The sequence below is a fragment of the Octodon degus genome, unplaced genomic scaffold (genome assembly GCF_000260255.1).
Source record: "Octodon degus isolate 3935 unplaced genomic scaffold, OctDeg1.0 scaffold00094, whole genome shotgun sequence".
Lineage (NCBI taxonomy): Eukaryota > Metazoa > Chordata > Mammalia > Rodentia > Octodontidae > Octodon > Octodon degus.
This window is the reverse complement of record NW_004524670.1, coordinates 5,217,884-5,243,505: the sequence shown is the minus strand read 5'-3', so window position 1 is coordinate 5,243,505 and position 25,622 is coordinate 5,217,884. Positions and strand designations below refer to the sequence as shown.

The 25,622-nt window shown below is 37.5% G+C and overlaps 1 protein-coding gene across 3 annotated transcripts in view; it reads right to left on the bottom strand.

The window, feature by feature from the left end:
* Fktn (fukutin) overlaps positions 1-25,622 on the bottom strand; it is a 73,060-nt gene that overhangs the window by 29,812 nt on the left and 17,626 nt on the right. For all 3 annotated transcript variants that reach the window (XM_023722949.1, XM_004638066.2, XM_023722950.1), the window contains 5 exons: positions 18,374-18,651; positions 16,835-16,967; positions 12,617-12,746; positions 9,980-10,113; positions 8,085-8,212 (listed from right to left, as the gene is read on the bottom strand). In XM_023722949.1, coding sequence (XP_023578717.1) covers positions 8,085-8,212; positions 9,980-10,113; positions 12,617-12,746; positions 16,835-16,967; positions 18,374-18,651 — 803 coding nt within the window. The remainder of the gene's footprint in view (positions 1-8,084; positions 8,213-9,979; positions 10,114-12,616; positions 12,747-16,834; positions 16,968-18,373; positions 18,652-25,622) is intronic.

The window sequence follows — 25,622 nt, the reverse complement described above, 5'->3', positions numbered from 1 at the left end:
AAATAAAAAAAAATACTGTATTATTTAAAGTTGAATTTTGGAAGAGAGGAAAATGTGTGTTTGGTAATATTAATAGTAACAAAAAATCAGACCCTCCCAAATTTAAAAACCTAATTAAAAATATGAGGATCTGAAATGAACAGATACTTTTTAGAATAAAAAATAGAAACAGCAAATAAAGATATGAAAAAATGTTCAACATCACTAAGATTCCATCTCACTCCAGAAAGAACAGCTATTATCAAGAATAAGCCAGGAACGAACACTGGAGGGGCCGTGAGGAAAAAGAAACCCTTCTCCACTGTTGGCAGGAGTGTAGATGGTACAATGACTGGAAATCAGTATGGAGATTTGTCAAAAAACTAATGATTTCAGGCTAGCTCCACTTGATTATTGTATTATTTCGTTTTCTCATTGTGAAAAAAGACACGTTTTACACAGACCTAAAAGTTAAGAGACTCGCATGATCCTCCTGTCTCAGCCTCCTTTGTGTTGGTAATTACAGGCATGCACCATCATGCCTGGCATTCCAGGGCTGGCATGGCATGTGGCACCGGATATCAAAGTCAGGACCTTGTGCTTGCCAGGCAGGCACTTATGCTGCTGAACTATTTCTCCAGCCCAAACCAATGACTAAAACTGCTACTTTTTCTTCTAACAGTAATTTAAGTGTACTGACAAACATGAATTTACTAAATGCTAATATGTTAGTCTATTTTTGAAGGATGCAAGTATATTTAAATATTTTCAAGACAAGGAAAAAATTCTGTATGCGGTTAACTAGGTATCAATTATAAATCATTAATTTATACAAAGTGTTGTAACTTTTATATTTTTGAAAATTAAAAATAAAATTTCTATTAAAAAAAAATCCTAGGAGTAGAGATTCGATTTGACTCAGCCATTCCTTTTGTTAGTATCTTCTCAAAATACTTAAAAGCATTATACCATAGCAATATAAGCACACCCATGATTATAGAGGCAGTGTTTGTAATAGCTAAATCTTGGAAACATCTCAAGTGCCCATGAGCCACTGAAAGGATAAAGAAGGTGTGTGTGTGTGTGTGTGTGTGTGTGTGTGTGTGTGTGTGTTTTAATACAATGGAGCACCAGTCACCCACAAAGAAGGATAAACTTGAAACATTTCTAGTTAATGGATGAACTTTGAGACCACATGCTTAAGCGAAATAAACTGGACACACATGGGTAAATACCACGTTCTCTGGTATGAGAAATCGCAAGTGTAAATAAGGACCAAAATTTGTAACAGGAATCATGAAATAGGAGGAAAATGTTCAAATGGGAAGGGGAGGGAGGAGAGGGAAAAGGGAAAAATGAAAACAAAGCTTTTGTAAATAAGGAGTGAAAAGAGAGGTTGAAGGGAGGGTAGGAAATTGGGGGAAAAAAGAATCAAATTATATCACATAAAGATACAAATTCCCTATGATAAATATAATCATTATGTATACCTACAATGTGCCAATGAACTGAATTTTAAAAGTTGCTAGATGTCCAGGATAGTTAACAGAAAGGTAATAACTGCTGGTAACTTGTCATCAATGATTGATGAAGCTTTAGGACAGAAGGTTCTTTGAGTTAATGAAAACTACAAAAAAAGCTACTGAAAGGAACTACTAGGAACGTCATGAATAACACTGATTATAATGCAAAACTCGGTAACACACAGCAGAACTGGCACTCTCAGTCACTGCTGCTGACTACTGCTATACAAAACGTGTATAAATTTTTTAGGAAGTTAACTGGTAGTATGTACCAAGATGCTAAAAGGCTCATACCTATTTTTTTTAGAACAAAGAAATATCAATTTATTCACATGTCCATTCACTAAACAGAAATTATTGGGAATGGGACTAAACTCAGGATAGAATACATAATAAATGTGACATGTAGTTATGATTTGCACAACAATATTAAATTTCGGTGTAGGATGATACAACTAAATGATGCCAATGTGACCTCTTTCCTTTTATTTTACCAGATACCCACTGTACACTAGTGGAGTTCAGGGTGATTGCTCAATGCGTGCACACAGTGTGCGTAGATCAAATCCAGCCCCTCTTTATCCCTACACCACTTTCCAACCGGTAGTAATCATTTCTCTACATTCAGGTCAACTTCTGTGTGGAGAACACACAGTCCTATGTCTAGCTTATTTTGCTTAACATATTGTCTTCTGCATCCATCTATTTTTTTGCAAATAACATTCTTTATGGCTGAATAATATGGCTCACACATTTTAATTCTAATTTCTGGATGCTTAATCAAGGAAATAAACCCTAATAAAGTATTTTATACATAAAGATGCTTTCAAATTTTCTCCAATTAAAAAGTAAAAATAATTAGAACAGAAAAAGTTAAATACTATAAACCTATTATTATTATTATTATTACAACTTTCTCCATATCCCTCCTGAGTCTACCTAACCAACATTTCTTTTTCCAGACAGGGTCTCACTATGTAGAGTTTGGGCTAGCCTTGATTTTACTATGTAGCCAAACTGGCCTCAAACTCCCAGAAATTCTCCTGGGTCAGTCTCCCAACTGCTGGGATTACAGGTGTGCACCACCACTGCCACCAGCACCAGCCCCCCACCACGAAGTCTGATGCTGTAATGAACATGCTTTTCCAAGCCATGCCTCCTAGTTGACCTGATGCCTCGCCCAGGTTACACATAGTTCAATTACTGTACCACCGATAGAGTTCTTTAACGTTTGATTTATGTTCTCAACGATGATATCCTTGAGGGAAGAAACTAAGTTATATTCACATCAGTGTCCTTGGCACATAGCACCTAGAAATACACTTTAGAAAAAAGAAATAATGAATTACATAGGAGACACACTTGGATGGAACATGATTAACAAGCGACAAATGTAAATTTGTGAAGCTCTACCTAATAAACAGAAATTGCAAATGTAAGAAGGTATAAGGAACACACTTCTAACTCAAGGGACAAAAGATATCCTATTAGAGGATGTAACAACAGTTGTACTACTCTGACAGTGCTTTCATGGAGGGAATATTAACACAAAGCAGACTGGGCTGGCACTAACCAAGTATATGGAAGAGAACACTGGCTCGGCAGAGATAGAGACCTAGGGCTGAATCTTAATCTCACCCATAAAATAAAGGTGACAATGTTAAAATCTCTCTCACAAACTTGTAAAGTTTAATTAAGATGACGCATAAAGATGGAATTTGGAATAAAGATGGAATTTGGATCTTAGGTGAAAGAATGACTAAGAAGTGAAAGATGACATGAAACAAGTATCATGATACCTTGTAAGAAAATGCTTGGCCCTAACCTTCTAAGGTCAATTAAGACTCAGAACATATGAGAACTTGTACTGTAACATCATGTAACTCGGTAGTGTCCCAAATTTTTTGATCAAGGAGATTATGGGGCCAAAGAGGAAAGTGATCGATGATGTAGAGTATGCCTAAGGAGAGTCACATGGAAAGAAAACACTCTCTCAGGCTTTCACAGAGAGCACATTGGCCAAGCAATGGCTGTGACTCATCCATATGGCTGACACTGACAAAGGTTCTACAATCTGAGGTACAGGATCTCAGGATAAATCCTGAGGGGATTTCACTGACCTTCTCAGACCAAAAAGCTACAACTCTTGTTGCATAGGTCCTGCTTTACCTTGGTCTTAACCATCCAGTAGAAAAGTATGAAGACGAAATATAGGAAGTAAAGCCATGTTGTTATGTTGAGCTGTGGGGGACTCAGGTCAATAATTTCTGACATTGCCAGTTAAACAGAAGACTCAATGCTATTATGGTCTACTGGACTCTTTTAGAATATTTTGCTGAGTTTACACACCTATAATATTCAATAACGGACTTTGGAAAAATGGGGTATACCGATGAATGTCCATTTTGTACCTGTGTATTCAAAGTGGTTAGGATAGATATATAGTTGCATTCTCTTAATGAATAGAATGATTTGTTCTAATGGTGTTTGTAAATACGATCTCAAGTCCACATCTTGTACATCTTGTACAGCAATTAACCACTAAGAAGAATATATGCAGTGTGTTATTTGTTGAATCTGTACTTCCGATTTGATTTGAAACTGTCTCATTGCTGTTTATCAATAAAATTTTGAAAAAAATTTAAAAAAATTTAAAAAAAGAAAGAAAATGCTTGGCTAGAGAATAATCCAAGTTAGCACTGTGTTGGAGGTGTTGTTCTGTACCAGATCAGCACATTAGTAATAGCAGTAGTAGCAGCAGCAATGATACAGTATGACAATAGCAGCAGTAGCTAATACTAAGGTACTTACAATGTGCCAGGTGGCACAAATGCACTACTTGTGTTAATTCACTTAGCCTGTTAACTCTTAGAAGAAAGCATTTAGGCTTAAAAGTTAGATCACATTCTCTCTGGGTAGGATGGCTCATTCCTTCCTCTGGGAGGCTGATGCAAGAGTATCACAAGTTCAAGACCCAGCCTAGAAAACTTGGTGACTTAGGGAGACCTTGTTCCAAAAATGAAAGAAAAATTTAAGATTTGTAGATGTAACTCAGTGTAAAGGTCCTGGACTCAATACTAAATACTCAATACTAGAATCATACAAACCAAACCAAAGTGAAACTACATCAATAGCGTATAGGTCTTAGTTAAATCTTCCTGCCATTAATGACCCACTCGTCACTTCACTTTTGAGTTTTACTGTCCTCATGTTTAACTAGAGTTGAGAATACACAGCCTACAGACGTAATACAATTGTCATCTAATACACATAAAGTACGTACTATAATGCCTAATATCTAACAGATACCCTAGTAATTATATCTTTATTATTACTATTGATATTAAAATAATTATTAAGTCATAGGACCAAGGACATCATTCTATAAGCATGCAAAGTAAAGCTTAGAAAGAAGACTCTTTACTCTTTTCTGAGTTGCTTTTATCCTCTCTAAAACAGGTAAGCGTTCTATGTTTTTAAGTCTTTCTCAGCACCAATCACATATGAATAAAAATAGAGTATTATAAAGATAAAAAGACGTCTATACTAGATTTAAAGGGTTAGAGTTTTTTCTCCTAGGGATGGTAGTGTTAAAAATACTACAGTTCTGCCAAGTAAATAGTGCTGAAAAGAATGAAAATGGCATATGGCTGGAGCACTCTTCCAAAGAAACTACTCCATGCAGTCATCTCCTGTTCTTTTTTCTGCCTTTTAAGGTCACAGTAACATGATAGAAATCTGGGACTCACACCATCTGCCCAGACTGTTCTATCACTGCTCATTTCTCTTGTTAAATAGTCAGAACACTTCACACTTCCCAAACACTGCTACTATAAAGAGCAGCTGAAGCAGAATGAAAGAAGCTTTTTCTATCCAGAAATGTAGCTGGAAATGAATAGTGCTTTTGAGGTTTGCGGATTAAGGATCACATTAGTGAGAAGAACAATTCACCCTTGGAAAATGTAAGAACAAAAAGATTCTTAACAATAGCTCCAGAAATTATTTTTCTTGGAAAAAGAGCGATGCTCTTGTAGAAGTTCCCTAAGAACAGACAGCAGTTTTGCTCTGAGCTAACAGGTCTGTGTATTTCTCATAGACGAAGCAGAACAGTTTTCTTTACCATTACCACTGTGATAAATTTTTTTTTTTTTTTTCAGAACCAGGTATTGAACTCAAGACCCTGTGCTTGCCAGGCAAGTGCTTATTCTACTGAGCCATCTCCCTGGCCCATTGTGATTTTCTTTTTTTTTTTGGTGGAACCGGGGATTGAACTCAGGCCCTTGCGCTTGCCAGGCAAGTGCTTATTCCACTGAGCCATCTCCCCGGCCCCTGTGATAAATTCTTAATAGCAACAGAAAGTTCCTTAGCATTCAGGACACCCTGACACCCTTCAAAGCCCAAAGCGTTATCTCTTTTAATCCTTAAAGTCACTCTATGTGGAAATTGCTATTATTATTTCCAGTATTACAGTTAAGAAAACTTAGGCAGAGATGCTGAGAAACCTGGCCACAGTAACAGGTCATAAAATGCAGAGGTAAGACTCTAAAGTAAGCACACTTGCTCTATGTCTTCATGTTCTATTATACTATCTTACAGTTCTAAAAACGCCTCCTGAAAAGATTAAATTTAGCATCTCTATCACTTTTGAAGGCGCAAACTATAGCTGAACATCACACTGAGGCCTCATTTGTCTAGCCACAATGACTGTCAATTATACATTCACTAGTTTGCTCATTTCAAAGTTTATGTAGCACAAGAGAATTCGTTTTCATGAAGCAAAATAATTTTTATAATAAATAAAATTTTCAAGGAATGTACTTTGGGATCAGTGTCAACGTGGGGACATAGTACTTTGTACCTTTGGCAAGAAGTGTGGACTCTTCTTAAACCTCCAGAACAAGGTCAATCTTAGTTCTTGACTTTAGGGTCCCCATAAGAAAGGTCAACATACCCAGGAAAAACCAGAATGAACCAGGAATTCCTCCTTGTGTTTACAGACTACTCTCCTTTATGCTACTGGCCATTCTACTACAACCATAATGGCAATAATGATAGCAGTCACATTAGTACTGACAATATTAATAATATTAAATAATAATATCAATGACAATCCCTTAAACACTGATAAATTAGTAAGTGCTACACAGTATGCTAAGTATTTCATACTAATACATTAGACAGGCCAGGTAGGACAGTGGTTAAAAATATGAACTCCAAAGAGAATGTTGTCTGTTTGATTCTTTCACTTATTTGTGTGATCTTGAACAAACAGTACTTAAGTTCTCAGGGTGTCACAGATTATCTGCTAAGGCTGCTGTGAGGACTAGATGGGTTAATGTATGTAAAATATTCAGAATATTGCCCAACAGGAATTATCACCTGGCTGTAATAAATGAGGCACTTAAATGTTCGAAGAGCTAAACACCACAAGTTAGGAGACAGATGGAGTTTCCAGGTATGAGGAACCACTCAGACTACTTCAAGCTCAGGGGTGTCCAAGGACACCCGAGGACGTGGCCCTGCTTGTCCAGCACAGGCGAAGAGTGGGATGCAGCTGAGTAACCATGACAGCACAGGGGAACACGCATGCGCTGCTAAGGTACTATGGAAGAATGTGACAGGAGATAACAACCTGTATCAGATTATACAATAAAGATGCAGGTAGCTCTCCTGCTTTTGGGCTCTGGCTCTCTGCTCTGCTCCATGCTGCCTGCTGGTGTGGCTGGTGTCTTGCACACTTGGGTTCTTTAACCTTGGAATGTCACTCTCAAAAATCTCACTTGGGCCCCCTCAGCATATCGATACCAAGGCCAAAACTCCTTGTACCCCATGCTCACTCTCTGTTCAACGTCTGTAAAAGTTGGCAAGGTTGTTCCTTTCTTGGTAGCAGATAAGACAATGGTGCATCTTATAATGGATACTATTTTACATCTGATAAAATTTGGTAACTGATAAACCCAATGTGTATTCTTTAAAGATTAGGCCTCAGTTTCTACTAAAGTTACCTTTGTTTTGTTTTGAGATAGGCTTTTGCTACGTAAACCAGGCTGACCTCAAACTTACTGTTTATCCAAGGCTGTCCTTGAACTTGAAGTCTTCATGCCTCTGTTTCCCAAGGGCTGGGATTACAGCTGGATGCTACCACACCCAGCTAAAGTTATATTCTAAAGTTTGCACAGTGCTCACAGCCTCAGCCTTATTCAATCTCTTTATTAAACTTCGTTTCTCCTGAACTATCTTCTTTCTAACCCTTACCTAGTCTCATGTAATTTCCAAGCTCTTACAGCTCTAACAGTGCTTATTATAGACTTGATTTTTGTGATGGTGGCTTTGATAATCTCTCTGGTGACTCAAATTACGAATCGCAATAACTCCTTCTACTGGCAAACCCAGGGCTACTTTTTTCTCTCAGACTGTACTCTTTGGTAGCATTCCCTACACAAGCAAAACCAGACTCTTTGGGGAGGCTGGGAAAGTATCAGCTAACAATGGAGACTTGACAGATGTAGGTTTTTTTCTTTCTTTTTAGTTACATTTTTATTTCTACCCTCAAAAATTAATAGGTACTTATCTGATTCATACTTAAATTTTTTTCCTGTTTTGGCCTGAGTGCCTCCATTCCACATATAATCTGTCTCTTCATAGAAGAAAAAAATGTCAAGTTTTACATCATCTTTTCCTTGGAAGGATAGCTCCAAGCTGTCTTCCACCTAGGGAGAAGAGGAAAACCATCAGAGACTAAAATAATGCAAAGACATTTTTAAAAACTTTTTTTTTTTTTTTAAAGAAAAAGTCTCATATTTTACATAGACTATTGCTTTTTTTTTTTTTTTTTTAATTTGGAGTAACACGGAAATTTGGAGTAACACAGTAGCATACCATCGTTTACTTTTTTGGGGGTAGGGGCTTGAGACCAGGTCTCACTAGATAGCCTAGGCTGGCCTTTAACTCACTGTGTAGTCCAGGCTGGCCTTGAACTCAGGCCAATAGTAATGCCTCTGCCTCCTGAGTGCTGGGATTATGGGCGTGCACAAACATGTCCAACTTGCTTTTTGTTCAATGCACACAAAGTAATTCTTGTTACAATTAATGAACCTCAGAGAAATTGCCTGATGACAGTTAAAATTATCATTCTCCAGAGAAAATAGGAACAGCACATTCTAAAGTTCCTTTCTGACTGATGAAGGAAAGAAAGAAAGAAAAAAAAACCTCTCTTAAATAAAGCAAGAAAAACTATAAGGAATCATCTTTCCAGATTTTCAGAAATAAACCTGGAAACATTTGCACCTTTTTGGTTCATTTTGCAAAGTTCAGACCAATCTTTTAGTGTTTCATTTTTTGAATTTTTCCTTCAAGCTTAGAATCTGGTTTTATACAACTACCTGAATAAACTTGAATATTTTGACAGAAAAAAAGAACTATAAGGAAATAAGTTTCTCATTACAATCAACAAGTGATAGCGTTACTACATAGCCACACATGTAACACCAATCATTTACATGAAAAAGAAGTTAAAAAATTAAGATACACAAAAAAAAAAAAAAAAAAAAGCATTTCCCTAAAGAAACAGCCTACAAATAATTATGCTCCTATTGGTCTACCACAGCACCAATCCTTGAAGAATTTATGTTTTCTCCCCTTCCAGTTAGGCAGTGAGTTCTTCAAGGGTAAGAATTGTAGTAATTTATTCATCTTTGTGCTGTAGTGCAGAGCTAGCCAGACACAGAGCTAGCGTTCGGCAGACACTTGTTGAATGACTAAGCTCTATTACTTTTTTTACCTCAGGATAAAATTTTCTTCAACTGTTTCAGTACAGCAGAATCATTATCCATGATAGGAAAAATAATTTAATAGGAACTAAACACATCTGTCCTTGCTTTGCAGTCTACTGCCTCCCAGGGAACAGGCAAATTAAGCACAGGATGACTGCATGAGACAATGGACTTAGGACAAAGAACCAAACTGTCTAGAGCAAGTCTACACCTAGGCCATGAGGACCTGCCTCTGGCTGACGTCTCCTGAAACTGCTATGGCTCAGGACATGTGCAATACATAAGAAATTCAAGTACTGTTCTTAGCAATCAACAGAACAGCCGTGTTTATAATTTTAATTACATTCAGTCCCAAATGAAAATAAAATTAAACGATTCATAAGAAACAATATAAATTCATGCAAGGTGAGTAGGACTCTACTTTTTACATTAATGTTATATTACATTATTGCCCAGTATAGTGGCAATAAATTCACTTATAGAAGTCCAGTATCCTTCTTTCCTTATTGCCAATTAAAATCCAGATTTTCTAGCTTTTCCTAAAATACTGCAGAAATCACAAAAAGCAACAAGCTTCTGCTGAACCCATGCTGGTCAATACTGAGTGATGAAATTACATTATTATTAGCCTTGTGTGAGTTCTTAACATAAATGTTACAACTGAGACATGTTACTTAGAAAATAAAGCCAATTTTTGTTACTGACCTTCCCAAACTTGTGTTTGAGTGGAAGTCCTGCCTCCTGAAATGCTAAAATAATCTCGTATTTGTAATCTTGTATAAAAATCCCTAGGTCGACATCTTTGCTATAAGGAATGATACTGCACTGCCGATACCATCCTAAAAAAAGAAAAGGCATAAAGTAGTTTTTATTAAATCTGAAAAAATTAGTCATCTTAATGGATACTCTTTAAAACAATAGATTTTACTTCACAGGATGAGACTAACAGCCCTGCCAATATTTTGTTTTTAATTAAATCCCAAACTAGACCAGTTACAAGAGTAATCTCAAGAGCCTCTTTCCTTCTTCCATACCTCCACGCACGTGCCTGCCTCCCTACCTATGTTTTTTTCTGGTGTGAGCACTCAAACTTCCTCTAAAACTTTCATGATATATTTTAAGTCCTAAATAACCACTGTCATATATATAGATAGACATTCCTATCTATCTATCTATCTATCTATCTATCTATCTATCTATTGATCTTAAATATATTTAGCACAGTCTATAGGGTCTCAGTACACAGACTGAACTTGTAATGATCCTCCTGTTTTCAGCTTCCCAAGAGCTGGGATTACTGGCATGCACCACCATGCCCAGTCTCAATTGACGTCTCAGTGGGCCCCAGGGGGCGGAGCCAGCACAGCACGCAGGGGATCAAACCCCCAGCCCCTGGGTCTATGTTTTAGTAATATGTTAACTGGGCCATCCGTTTAAAATAAAAAGTTCAGCTGCTGTTTAGAACATTTAATCATTAATATTTAGGGATGTAGCCTGCTACCAGTTAGCCATCACTAACATTTAGGAATGCAGATATGCTGAAATACTTAGCTGTCTTAATCAGTATACCATTCCTGAGCTAATATTTAGTAGAATGTAATAGCTCCTATTTGATGGCTCACATAAAAGAGAAGCAGTGTCAGTTTTGATTTGCAGAACATTCAAAACATTGTGAAAAGTTTACTATATAGCTAGTTCTTAACTAGCTGCTGTAGCATTTTCCCAAAACAAATACCCTAATATTTGTAATTTCTCCATAATCTTCCCTTTTATCTTACCAATCCTTCTGCTCAAATTATTTCAAAATTGTACACTTGTAGTTACAATTATCCTATTTTTTTTGAATTCTAAAAGAATTCTATTAAATGATTTTAAACTATCAAGAATGGAAGATTTCTTCATCATCTAATACAACTTCCTCATTTCAGAAATGTCCTTAACTCAAGAAAACCACGGAGCTAAAACTTCAAAATGAACCATAATAAATTAAGAAATATTTTTGATAACACTGATGACCAAACAATCTTGCTTCTAATAGTTAAATCTTTGAGCAAATATCACGTAAGTGTATGAGAAATGTTCCTTTCCTCTTTTTTCTTTTCTTTTTTTTTTTTTTTTTTTGGTTGGGGAGGGCAGGGTCTCATTATGCAGTTCTGGCTGGCCTTGAGCTCACTTTATAGCACAGGCTGGCCTCGAAATCACAACAGTCCTCCTGCCTGTGCCTGCCAAGTGCTGGGATTACAGCTGTGCACCACCACAGCTAGCCTTTTTTGGTTTACTCTAATGCTAAGATATTTAACAGGAGGAACCATGAAATCTGCACAGCATAACTAGGATAACCTTGTATCCTAGATTATGCTTACGGTTCCATCATAATTAATTAAGGCATTTCCTCTCACTCTCAAAAGTCTTGTGAATTAGCCAGGTGTGGTGGTGCATGCCTGTAGTCTCACCACTGGGGAGAGTGAGGCAAGATGATCACAGGGGTTCAAAGCCAGCCTGTGCTACATAGTGAGATGCACAGTGTCTCAAAAAAAAAAAAAAAAAGGGAAAAAAGCCTGCCAAATTGGACAGTAAATTATATAGTAACTAAGAAATGAGTTAATTTTTGTACAACTACAGTTAAACTAGTTACAATAAAGATGGAAAAAAACACAATTTAAGATTCTGAATCATTTTAAATTTCAAAGAAGTTTAATCTAATGAATAGTGGTTGAAGATCCAGAAATCCTTCTCAGATTCTAACAGCACTCTTCCTAAGGCCATAGAAAAAAGCCTGCATTTCCCCACCTTAGAACAGTAACTAATGATACTATCAATAACCTAGAAAGGGTTTGTTGAAGAAAACTTCTTTCAGTCTTCTCCTTAGAAACTTGTTTTTTGTTTTCTTTTGTGGTACCGGGGATCAAACTCGGGATGTTACACTCGCCAGGCACTTATGCCACTGAGCTAGATGATGCTCACTGGCTGTATGATGTATATAAGTAAAAGAACAGAACACAATTTTTTAAAAAGGCAGTAACATTTTGGGGAAAGAAGTAATGACATACTAAGTCAAGGATTTGTTGAGAATCAAGGGTAGCCTATGGATTCTGTGATAAATTTTATCTATTTTACTTAATGTTTGTAAACACAGATATGACCTTCCTACAATTCTAGTCTATATTTCTGAAATTTATTTCTTTAAAGAATTGACAGATCCTTGCTCAAGGTGCCAGTGTTCATTCCGCCTCTGAGTATCTCACCTCAAAGTCACTCATGTCCTGTCATCTCAAGCAGTCATCGCTAAAGCCGAGAAGGGTGAAACAGCCAGCAGACAGGGAGAAGCAGCAAGACTCTTACCCAGACAAGTGCCGCTGCTCAGCCAGAATCGGACTCCCAGGTTGTTCAGTGTTCTGGCTGCCAGCTGCAGTAATTCCTTAGCGCTCTTCTGAAAGGCCATCGCTTCCGCAGTGTTGTCATCGAGGTACTGCTGCAGATCCAACAGACCATCAGCTATTATTATTTTCAAATTGCTAGAAATTTAGCTACAAACATGACTGAAACAAAATAAATTAAATGGTGTTCTCATCCTCTGGTGATGGTGCTAGTCTTCCCAGACTGTGGAATACAGAAGAAGGAGTACAGTGGATTTTAAATTAGATGATCTGTATTCAAGTCTAGGACCATTTCTCTCCAGCTGTGATCCTGGGCATACTATCTCTGAAGACTATAAGCTTCATTTTATTTATCATATATCTCCAGTACCTAGAATAGTGCCAGAATATTTGTCACATGAATGAGCGAATGAATTAAACAAACTTGTCATAATCTAGTTCTTTCATCTATAACTTTAGGAAAATAATTACAATTTGCAAGACTGGTGTGAAGATTTAAGGAGAAAAATGCCTCAAAAAGTATAAAATTTTACAACCAATATTACTGTCATCTATGTAGTCATTTGTCTTTTCTGTTTTTCTTCAGTTCTACTGTTCTGGGACTGAGGAAAACACACTATGTTTTTTAGTGATGCTTTGCTATGTGTACAACAAAAACTGAAACTACGTGGCCTAGCAAACAAGAACTACTGGCCCCTGACAAGTGGCCCAACCTTATGTCCACCCTACATATATTTAATATTAGAGCAAGTTCTCCCTCCCCCCACTTACCACAACTCTTCTAACCTCTGTGCCTTTACATGTTTTTCTTTATCTGATATGTTTTTTTTTTTTTTTAATATTTATTTATTTGTTTATTTAGTGTGTGTGTGGCCAGCTCAGCCCACCAGGGGGCAGGCCTGGCTAGCATGTGGTGCTGGGGATTGAACCGCGGTCCCTGTGTTTTGCTTAGCTTAGCTCGTTCTAAATAGGTGCTTTAGACAACTGAGCCATCTCACCAGCCCCTCTGATATGTTCTTGACTGAGAAAAATTTTAAGGTCTTGGCTCCAGCAGCTGAGAAACATTTACTGATTCCCCCAGGAAGCCATGTCTTTATTCTCCTAGTGTTCCCCTTCATTTCAACATTGATGGAGCAAAGAATTACATACAGCACCATACATACAAAGATAAGCAAAACAATCAGTTCCTCAGTGAGTTTGTAACAGTTACATAATACATACCTCAATAAATTGTAATTGTTGATTTTATTTCTGCTCACTCTACTGGACCATACAGATGGTCCCATAAGACCAGGTTCTGTCTCTGTCACAATATCTACAGATTTAGAATGCTGCCTGACATATTTAAGTAATGTGTGACCAATTCAGATTGAAGAGTGGGAAGTGAACAGATCACTAAATAAGCCCCTTCCATGATTACAATGTCCTAAAACAGCCTGTGATTCTTTTATAATATTGTAGGACTATGTGTACAATTCCTGGAAATACATCCGAGGCATTTTAAGGACTAGAAGGGCTAAACAACTCTTGAGGGAAGTGACTTTCCTAAAGATAAGTTGCAGTCTATGGAATCTATGTTATAAAAGGATCCCCTCAATATGAAAACATCCCTTTTCTCAGAGCTATAATTTCTTTTAGGCCACAAGATTAGAATGAGAGATACACGCTCTTACGCTTGTTGTCATAGAGAAACCCTGAAGCTGGGAGTTTGGAGGTCTAGGTTTAAATAGTCACCATGTATTTTACTCATACTTTGTAAATCTTGGGATCACCTTGCCTCCAGAGGAAGAAAATTTAGTATCTAAATTTAGATGTCATTCCCATTTTAATTTTTCCAGTTTTGCCAATGGGCACCCAAAACCAAGAACAGCAGTTCTAAAGCACAAAGCTTCTCCTCTAATTACAGGATGATAAACAAAGTGACAGAAGCTACCCATTTTTTCACAGATGAGAAAACCAAAGCTCAATTTTTCCCCAAGGTATCAAAACAAGTATATAGCTGTACAGATATTTGTTGGCCACGTACCCAGATATTCCCACATTCCCTACTGCTTTTTCACTGAAATTCAACAAGCTCAAACTCATTTATTGTTTTGTGAGGATTTTTTAAAAAATTATCTTTTTTTTTTTCCTGAATTAAAATCAAGTTCAGGAAAGTGTATGTCATCCTAAGTTTGAACTTCTTGATGGTTGAGAAATAATTAAAAGTAAACAGAGCACTTCCAGGAAGGGCAGCTAGCAGACAGTACTTTAGCTTGGGAAGGATGTGAACAGTAACAGCAATGGGAGGAATCAAAACCAAATGACGCCTGACAGTACACAATGAGCAGAGGCTGCTTTATACAGTTATTAGATTAGTTCACTGCTTTAGAGTGAGCACTCATTCATTATACTTAACACTGGCGCCATCAAGCGTTCAAACGTGTGTACACTGAACTGAAAAGGGATCCTTGCTATTTTTGAGCCAGCTTCTAACACACAGGATATCGTGTCTGCACCTTGTACTATGAATAACCACTACGAAGACAACAATATGCAATGTATTAATTATTGAAACTGTCCTACCCATCGGTTTTGAAACTGTCTCATTGCTATTTGTTTCTCAATAAAATTATAAAAAATATTTTTAAAAAAGATAATAGGATAGGATTTATAAACATTATCAAGCCCATCAGGTACTCTGTATCAGTACTACCAAGAGAGCAGCAGGAGAGAAAAACAAATTAGGAACCGTAAATCTGCCTTGCTGCTAGGGAAGATACAAAAGTCCACGACAAATGAGTAGCATTAGGTGGTCATGTCATGAATGTAATGAGTCTTGCTGTCTGATGTTCTTTTAAATATCACCCTCAACACTTCAAAACCCAGAGTAGGGCACTATCCAAATGACTTCTCAGAATTTTGAAACATTTTACTTTGTATACCACTTTCTCACAAAATAAGAAGGGCAAATGAGTACCAACAAATTTCTACTAGGAAGGAAGCGTCAACCTTGCCAGGTTGGGGTAGCTCAGGTAAGGGTCCTTAAAAGTCATTAGACTAGATGAGCACCTTATTCTCCACTTTCTCAGATTTATAGGATCCTTTCCTTGTGCCAGGTACTGTGATAAATACTAGAGTTATTTAGCCCTGTGAATAACCCCATGGTGACCACGGTCTGAGATGGCAAGCAGAGCAAATTCCCTTATGGCAGCAAGTGGACAGGTAAGTTTAAGCACCAAGCCTCATCCTCTTCCACCTCCTATTACTAAGTTGTGGGAATATAACAGGCAGAATTTTCTAGGTTTTTCTCCATTAGCCTCAGTAAATTTTATAGCCTAACAACTATAAATTCAAAGGAACTAAGCTAGGAAAGCCCACTTGGGCTGGTCCGGGTCTTAGATGCCAGTGTAACTCTACTGGAGAAATCTAGCACTGCAGGTTGTGGCCATTTGGTGGTACTATGAAAGTATACTTTATACTTTTTATTCCATTCTTGTCTTTGTATATACAGCTTTCTGGGTAGGAAGCCTCATAAAATAAAAGGCAGGTAAAAAGATTAGGGTACCAAAACCCCACTGTCAATTTATGTGTTTTTACTATATCTGTAGTTTCATGTTATCACTTAAGAGTTGAACTTTTATGCCCTTCAAAATCATCTTTATATCCCCAGAAGCTTGGAAACAAGCTTTCAATAAATGTTTATTGAGCTGAATACCAGAGCAGTAGAAAAGAGTAAAGTTCAAAAAGCACTTGGTTTTTGTGTAGCATTTGCCTTCATAAAACTTCACAAAGAAAACACTTCAGTGCCAAACTTCTGAGAAAAACTATTTTGTCATCAAGTGTGTTCTAAATCTACAAGGTCCATCTTTTACACAGGCTTCATCCTTCTTGGATTGCTGCCAAAAGAAAACACCATCTTCTACAAAGTTTATGAGTTATCATAACCAAAGGCAGAGGCCAGTGTTAATCCTATCAAGGTATTTTAAATAAAACAATATCAACTTAGCTATTTAAGAAAAAATATTTTTTCAACATTAATGTTTAATCTATTTTTTAAAGTTAAAAGAAGAAAACCAATTAGAAAACGGATGAAACGAAATATATGTCTTACCTGTTTTCTACAAGTCCCTTCAGTCCTTTTACCCAAATTTTTAAAAACACACATTTCCTTAATTTAGAAGGTACATTATTTGTCTCTAACCTGAAAGAACGCTCGAGCTTCTTTATACCTGCACTCGATAAATCTAGAGTGTGGTATTTCCTCTAGAAAGTGAACTGGATCTTTTGGAATGAGAACTTCTAGTCCATCAATAATAACTTGCTGTAACTCTGGCCTGAAAACAGAGTTAAGGTTTATTATGAGGATTTAATACAGAATACTACCAGCCTCTTCATAATATAAAATGCTAGGAAAATCGCTAAAGTATTTTTTTCTTCAATTATTTTGGGGAGCACTTACGAACTGTAGTAGGAAAGTCTGAAAATCTGGCACTGAACAGAAATTGAGTTTTAAGAATTTTGGCTAACGTATTTTAAAACACTTAGATGTATTCATATGTACTCTGGTATTTTTAGACGTGACATGATTTTAAAGTACCAACTTACTTTTGGAGCCGTACATGTTTTTAGCACATAACACATAAGTAAATTACAGTAGTCTGAGTGTCTCATTACAGGCAAAATGCTATCTGAAAATCAGTCCTATTCCCTTCCAGACCCCTCATTCTGCAAATATTCTTTAAGACTTTTTCATTCTTCTTCTGAACTATACAATATAGAGATAGGTTTTATTTGTGGTCATACATATTAACCAGATATTTGTTGACCAAAACAACTTTTAGTTAAATGTTGAAATAAGGCTTTAAAAACTAAAAATGTCTTACAGAGACATTTATTTAAAATATAGAATAAGAAAAAATGTGAATAAAATTGTTGGAGAATAGAACTAAGATTCTGATGACAAAAATGAGGGGCCAATATTAACAACTATTTTCCTCTAGCCCATTCCTTCTTTGCTGATTTTATTCCTAAAAATATGGCTTGGTTTAAAAAAAAGTTTGACTTTACAAATACTCAAAATATAGATAGCTTCAGTTTAGACATCTTTTCCAGTTCTTTTTCAAATATGTGAATAAACACTATTTATAGTCATTAAGTTGTAACAGATAAGCGTGGTTTCTCTGGAAGTTTCCAAGTAAGGATTTCAGTGTCAAATTTTCCACAAGCATAGTAAACTTTAAGGCAAAAGAATAATGTTTACTGCTACCTTCATATTACATTCTAGTCTACATAGAAACTGCATGTTTCTTGTCTGATTTTTTTTGAAAAAAAATTGCTATTGATAAATTTTATGCAAGTCCTTTCATACAACTTTTTCAGAAGAAATATTTTTTATTAATGTAATAGCTAATGATCTATTTTTGCACATAGTTTAAAAAATATAGGCACTTAATCCATAATGTCGCAAAACAACAAACTAAAAAAGCCAAGTCTCCAAATTTCTCTGCTTCCCTGTAGTTTTGTGTCGAATCCTAAACTAAACCTCTCCACCATCTTACCTACTTATCTTTTTATTGTTGAAGAGTATTTGTGTTGCCTTTAGCTATAAACAATGTTACTACGAACATTCACGTAAATTATATACTAGACTTCATTAGAAAATGTAAAAAAAAAAAAAAGTATAAGAATTCATGACTAAACAATGCTCATTTCGTATTTGCTCCTTTGGCTCTAAACTTACCTGTCAAAAGCTCCAGGGTAATGACCAAACTGTAACTTTCGAAAAGGAACAAATTTCCGGTCAACGTGCCTCTTGAGTCGCAGACGGCCATGCCAGAGGTAGTTTCCACTTCTCCCGTGAAGGACCACCAGGTGAATGGCGTGGGTGGCCCACTTGCAGACGCAGTGCAGCGGGATTTCAGTGCCAGACAGCGAGTCTATCCCATCCAGCCGCGGGTCTTTGCTTTCGGTCTTCAGGCATTGAAATCCCATATTCTCGGCTACTGGAAACCAGCCTTCCTAAAATCAAATAAACATCCAGGCTGAATATTTAAAACTAAATAACAGTAGCAAAACCAAAATGACTATTACACTGAATAAAAGCCATATGTGTATTAATTTGCTCCTCGCTAAAAGATTTAAAAATAAGGGTCACGAGCAGAAGGTTCTGGCAAGAGAATAAAGGAAGTAGCTAAGAGAGAAACTATATACCACAAAAGCTATGTTCAGAGGTTTTCTTCATGAAAGTTAAATTGATATAAATTTCCTTGAAATGAGAATGTTCATTTTAGTGTTCTCTGGTTAGTTTCTTAAAAGTAAATGTTAACACCAGAAACACTTACAATTAAATTTGCAATTATGAAATCCTAACACTTTAAATGTTATAGGAGAACTCCATTATAATTGAAATAGATTAATAAGCAGACTGAAAAGTACTACAGATAAAGTACATGTTCAACATCATTTGAGTATAAATTCATATAACAAGGCCAACCTCTGCAGTAGATGTTTCAGCTTGCGTGTGGTGTCGTGCAGTTACTGCTAAGGCTTTGCAGAGGTGGCCAGATCTGGAATGTGTGATGCTGGGAAAAGGGTGTCTGATTACTAAATAAGTCCACGGATTGAAGACTGAAGGGCTGGCGAGATAGCTCAGCAGACTGAAGCACCTGCTTGGGCAAGCACAGGGACCTGGTTCAATCCTTGGCATCACATGCCACACTGGTCCTGCCCCCAGGCACGCTGAGCTCTGAATGGGGCTCATGTCTGTAATCCCGGTTCTGGGGAGGCTCAAAACAGGAGGATCACTACGAGTCTGACCTGCATAGTGAGACCCTATACCAAGTATACTAAAGAAAAAAAAATCCACTGATTGATAATTCTGAGCTTGGATAATGGGAAGGGGACAGACAGAGGGCTGCCATCATCACTTGCTGCTTCTTCACTATTTTCCTGCCTTCTGCCCACCATGGACTATTTCTCCTCTGTGATGCCCCTCTGCCGTGCCACCCTGCCTTGGAGGCAGCTGGCCATGAAACCTCTACAAACTGTGAGCTCATAATCCTTTCTTCCCTTAACTCTGGGTGTCAGGCTCAGCAACAAGAAAAGTAAGTAAGAAGATTTTAGTATTAACTTTAACAATCAGTAGCACAGATAAGTATTACGCTATATATATGTAAGAATTTACAATTTCCAAAGAACTTGTAGTTCTATTACTGCATTTGCACAAGGCATCTACTCTATAATGTAAGTTGTACAAGTATTATAGATAAGGAAATAGGACCACAGAAGTCAAATTTCCTATCTAAAGCAGAATAAGATACAAAGGCACTGTAAGCACTGAGGTCCTCTCCAACCAAAATCTAGGTCCCTTCTACTATCTAATACTACCTCTCTAGTTTATATATCCACAGAAACTATGTGAGATTAGCAAGGTAGATATTATTATATTTAGTCTATATAATCATGGGAAATAAAACTCTAGGAAGGAATACCAGATATTAAGGTAATAAAATGATGGACTGTGTCTTGAAGTTTGTTACACTGGCCATCACATTCAGAAACATTTTTCAAGAGCACTTTCTTCATATAAGTTACTGGCTTTCAATGTTTCCAATTGAATCAGTTGTACTTTCATCCATACTTTTACAAAACACAGAAACTTCTACAGTATTATTTATTGCATCGCTTCTGAATTGCTGCTGAAATGACTAAACTTCACTAATAGGTTTAAGTTCCTCACCCAGAGACATCAACAGTCTCTAGGACCCAGGGGTAATCAACAGATATTTTTCTTGTTTATGTTGTTAAAATAAAAGAAAGTGATTAAGTCTGACAGTGCTGGCAGAAAGTGCCTTCTCTTTTCTGCTGTGCTCTTTTTGAGACAGGGTCTTGCTATGAAGTTCAGGTTGGTCCTGAACTCACTGTAATCTCCCTGCCTCGGCCTCCTGAGTGCTGAATGCACTACCATGCCGTTTCCTTTTTTTTTTTTGTGGAACCAGGGATTGAACTCAGATCCTTGTGTTTACCAGTCAAGCGCTTATCCTACTGAGCTATCTCCCCGGTCCCCCCTGTTTCCTTTCTGAATGTAGAGCTCATTTGTGTTCGGGTCAAAGAAATGTTGACAGATGCATCATACACTACTTCTAGGCCCTTAAAAGGGCCCCAAATCCTATGTTCTCATTCATTTGCATGTATGAAGACAAATGACTCCATGGTGAGAATACCACAGAAATCAAATAGCCTGCATTACTGCCTACAGCAGAGCTGTCTAGAAATACCTCTGATCAGGAATATCACAATGAATTTTGTACAAAGACACTGCTTTCTTGTGGTAAGGTAAAATTACAAGGTTGGTTTTAATGGCAACCAATGTAATCTATTCTAGCTAATGTAATTTTGCCTTTATTCTCCTTATGTTAGAATTATCAGCTTCTTCTTTCATGACACTTTCTAAGAAGTAGGAAGCACTGATTGAGGGTGATGGTGACCAATCCAAGAAAAGACATTACAACATTATTATAGAATGAAAGGCACTTTAAATTGGTAAATCCAGGAAAAATTAAATAGGATAACCAGACCTTGAAAGAAATCTGACCTTTATTGGGAGAAAAGAAAATATAAATACACAAACTAGGTAAAATTAAAAGGTTTGGCTTCTCATAACCTTCAGAAGGAAAAGTCAATAAGGGTTTGCTCTGATCAAGTAAAGGTCTACCTCAAAGCTATGCAGCAGAAAAGCTCCACTGTTGCCTTGCCAATGGTCTCCTCACTTTATGGTCACAGTACCGCTAAAGAAAAATCACAGGTAAATGAAGCCTACAGTAATTAGAGCTAATAATGTGACTGGCCTCACCTTGAGAGAAGTTTTAGGGCGCACTACCCATGAGCTGTGGATGATGTCACATGTATAAAAGGATGTACCTATTTACGGCATTTACTCTGGGTACAGCTGGCCCCCTTGTTCCACAGGCCCTGGTCACAGGAGTTTACCCAACCTTGGCATATTTCCATGCCTTCAAAGAAGCAGTTCTTGAGGCAAATAGTACTTTACTTGAGATATTCTGGAAACTCATGGGGATATTTTTGGTTTATTATAATGATATACCAACATTTAGAGTCACAGATTAGGGACACCAGACATCCTTTAATCCAAAATATGAAAATCTATCCTGTGTTTTACATAATTTGATCACAAAGTGAAAAACTGAATTATTTTGTTTTCCAGATCAAATATATTTGAATATTTAACCCTGAAATATACGCTACTTCCTTTTATTTCTACCTACATAGCTTATGTAAGACATTACATGGATTTGGGGATTATGTGTATAGAAGGGTTATAATTTCTATAAACTTCATTTTGGGAAAATAAAGGACATTATAGAAAGCTCTTTGTCAGCACAGTAAGCTTTGTAGACTTTTTCTATGAGAAAATCAAACAACTCAGCAGTGATGACTTGCAAGTGCTAACATTAAAACTCTCCCCAGTGAAAACACTGGGGCACTCACTACCCTGTAGGACAGTTCACTGGCTAATGAACCCTGATTTTTTTTTTGCGGTACTAGGGATGGAACTCAGGACCTTATGCTTGCCAGGAAAGCACTTATTCCACTGAGCTATCTCCCTGGCCCATTGTAGGTTTTTTTTTTTTTTTTTTTTAATGAAGCCTAAATTTAAAAAAAACACAATTAGTTGGCAGTCTCTTTTGTTTAAATACGAAAAGACCAACAAATACTGTAGAAATCCTATACCATAAAAACACACAAGTAGACTCCTCATGACAGCAACTAGGTTAGTGCATGACACTTGCGCCCACCCATATGAGCAAGCAGGCCCAGCAGGACGGCGCCCTATGCAAGACACCAGGCCTGCGAGAGACCTCCCCAAAAGCAAAGGGTGAGACCAACCAGCAACTCCAGGCTGGCTCTACATTTTGCTTCCTCTTGGCACAGGGCAGCAGAGGTGAGGATGATGCTCCAGAAAGAAGGGGATAATCAGTCCCCATGAATGTCAACATTAAATACCACAGTCTGCCTGCACCCTCATCCAGTGGCTTCCATCCAGCAGAGACCAGAGGGCTAATAGTGTGCCTACCTACCAGTGGAAACTGACACACATCATCGTTTGGACAGTAACCAGTCTGGGATGGACATACAAACAAGCCTCTGAGGGACAAAGGCCACCTCAAAGACCCGTAGGCACTAAAGCTGCAGAGAAAAGCGTGACAGTCTAGATCGCAAGACTGTGCATCTTGGAAGGAAATCACTCTTTCAAAAATAAGGAAGTAAAAAAATGGTGGAGTGGTGAGTTGCAAAAACTCAGCCTCTCCAAGATTTATGATCCAGACTCTGGGCAACAAACTTGGAGAAGAAATAGAGAAATAGCTCCCTAGCAGCCAAGAGGGAACCGACAAAAATGAAAAAAAAAAAAATAAATAAATAAAAGATACATAAGAAACAGAACACATCACAGGGAAAGGAAGGGATCCTCTAGGCTTCCTTGGCAGATGGAGTAACTGCAAGTGGCTTACTGAGGCTGTAAGCGGCTATTCATGGCTACAAACAGCTTCCTGCAACTGATGTGACAAAGTGAAAGGAAAATTTTGTCCTCACAGCAGAAAGAGCCAGCAGCAGCTGAGATCTGCAACAACAGATCTGCAACTCTGTTCCCAGTGTCCTTTTATGGACAACAGCTGGTGAGTGACCCTAATACAAATATCCACTTTCCCTGAAGAGTGTCCTTGCTGGGACACCATTCTAGGAATGCGCTCAGTCAGAACCTGGGACCAGAGCGGACTCATGGCTCCACTCGAAGGCTGCCAGTGTTACATTCCCAAAGTAACTGGGTGAAGGAGAGTCCCAGGAGCCAGGGGCTGGAAAGAGCTCCTCCCGAGGGCGGGCTCGAGGCTACAGAGCAGATTCCTCCAGTGGCCTGAGGCCAGGGTCAGCCTGATCCCCACGGGCTTTAAAAGTGAGCACTGGCATTTCTGTCTTATTATCCTCGATGCCTGTACCCAGCAGGGCTATGGGGCCTGACTACCCCTGTCTACCAGGGTGAGCGGGGAAACACTGATTGGAACCTTGCCCAAAACCAGATTCTGGAATAAAGTCACGCATCCAATATAAGATTTTTTTTTCCTTGTTCTGCCTTTCTTTCATTTTTTTCTTACCTTTCCCCCTTTTTTCTTTTAGTGTGTATATTTTCTCTTTTCTGTTTTTCTTTTTTACTAGTTTATAGAGGGCAGAGGAATTTTCTCTTTTTCCTTGCTTCTTTTTTCTTATTTTTCTTATTTGTTATCACTGTTCTTCTAATTCATCTCCCTTTAATTTTTGCCTCCTATTTTAATAATCTATATTATAAATATATTATACAATTTCTTATATAATTTATAATTTCTTACATAATTTATTAATTTCTTATATAATTCATAATTTCTTACATAATTTATAATTTCCTATTACATAATTTATAATTTCTTCTCATCTCCCTTTTCCATTATTTATCTTTCATCAGTTTTCCCTGTTATCCTTACTTAATTATATTAACATTCCTTTACCCCCATCAGTGGGAAAATAAAATGTCTTCTCTTTCCCCAAATCCCTGTATCTTTAACAGAATAGCCATAAGACAGTGGTACATAGGTTCTCAAATTTGTTCCATTATTCTGGAAAAGATGGCCATGTTCATGTTCATGTGGAAGAGATGGCCACAGCTGTTTGCTGCTTAATGCAGAATTCACAAACTAAAACAGTTTCCTCCAATGCTTCTGTCTGTAAAGCAAATTATTCACCAATAAAAGTGCTCTTGAACTGAGGTACCACTACAGCTGATTTTATAAAATCATTATCGAGTGCTTTTCTACTACTAGAGACATAACAGTTACAGTTAGCTCAAGTAGCTGTGGGTCAATACTCAGGCTGTCTTGATGTTTACAGTATAATTGTGGATTTCTACTCCAGAGTAAGGGTGGTACATCACTGGTTCTCATGGTATGTTAATACCTAACTTGCCTTGAATGGTGCTACTGTAACTGATATGCAGACACTATTGTAGCTGATCAGCTTCATATTGGCTGCATGAATCTTGGAGCATGGGAAGACAAAGCAACAAAATGCCTCCCCAAACTCACAACTCCACAAATGCCAATGCAGGGGATACTGGGGGGGAGAACAGCAACAGTCACATACCTGAATTACCGGAAAGGGTAATGCAAGAGGTTAGAAAACAAATCAAAGAGGTACTCATTGAGATGTCAGAAAACACAACTAAAACGATAATGAAAGTAATAACTAAAATGGTATAGAGGGCTTTCAGAAAACACTAATAAAAAAGGAGATGAGCCAAACAAAATGATACAAAACATGAATCCCCATTTAGCAATCAATTAGAGTGTAGAAAAATGCTTCAATAAGAAATGCAAGGAATGAAGAATTAAATTCAGAGTGTGGACAGCAGAAGTGATCGGTCTGAGGACAGAATTTTAGAATTAGGAGACAATGATGCCTTCAAAGACCAACTACTCAAAACCCCCCTGCAGGCAACCAAAAAACATGAAAAATAGGTCTACTGCTGCTAGATGTTACTAAGACTAATCTCAGAGTAATAGGGATGATTAAAAAACAGAAGACAAGGGGCATAAAGAATCTATTCACAGAAATAATGGCAGAAAATATCTCCAATAAGATAAGTGAGGCATATAAAACCCGAAAAAGCCAAAACCAAAATAGATACTCTCCATGCCATATAATATCCAAAGTGTCAATACAGTAGTCCTTAGGTCTGCAAATGCTATGTTCATGAATAATTCAGCTCACAAAAAGAAGCACTCAGCCTGTCATTGTGGTATTCTGAATATGGGCGGCTTGTCATGACATCCCATTTACTGCTAAGATGTCTCTCGGGTAGATGGATGTTCAAGAAGAAGGCGGTGGTGAAGGAAAGCAAGAGACAGGAAAAGGAATATTGTGGGACTGTCCTGCTTCAAGGTTGT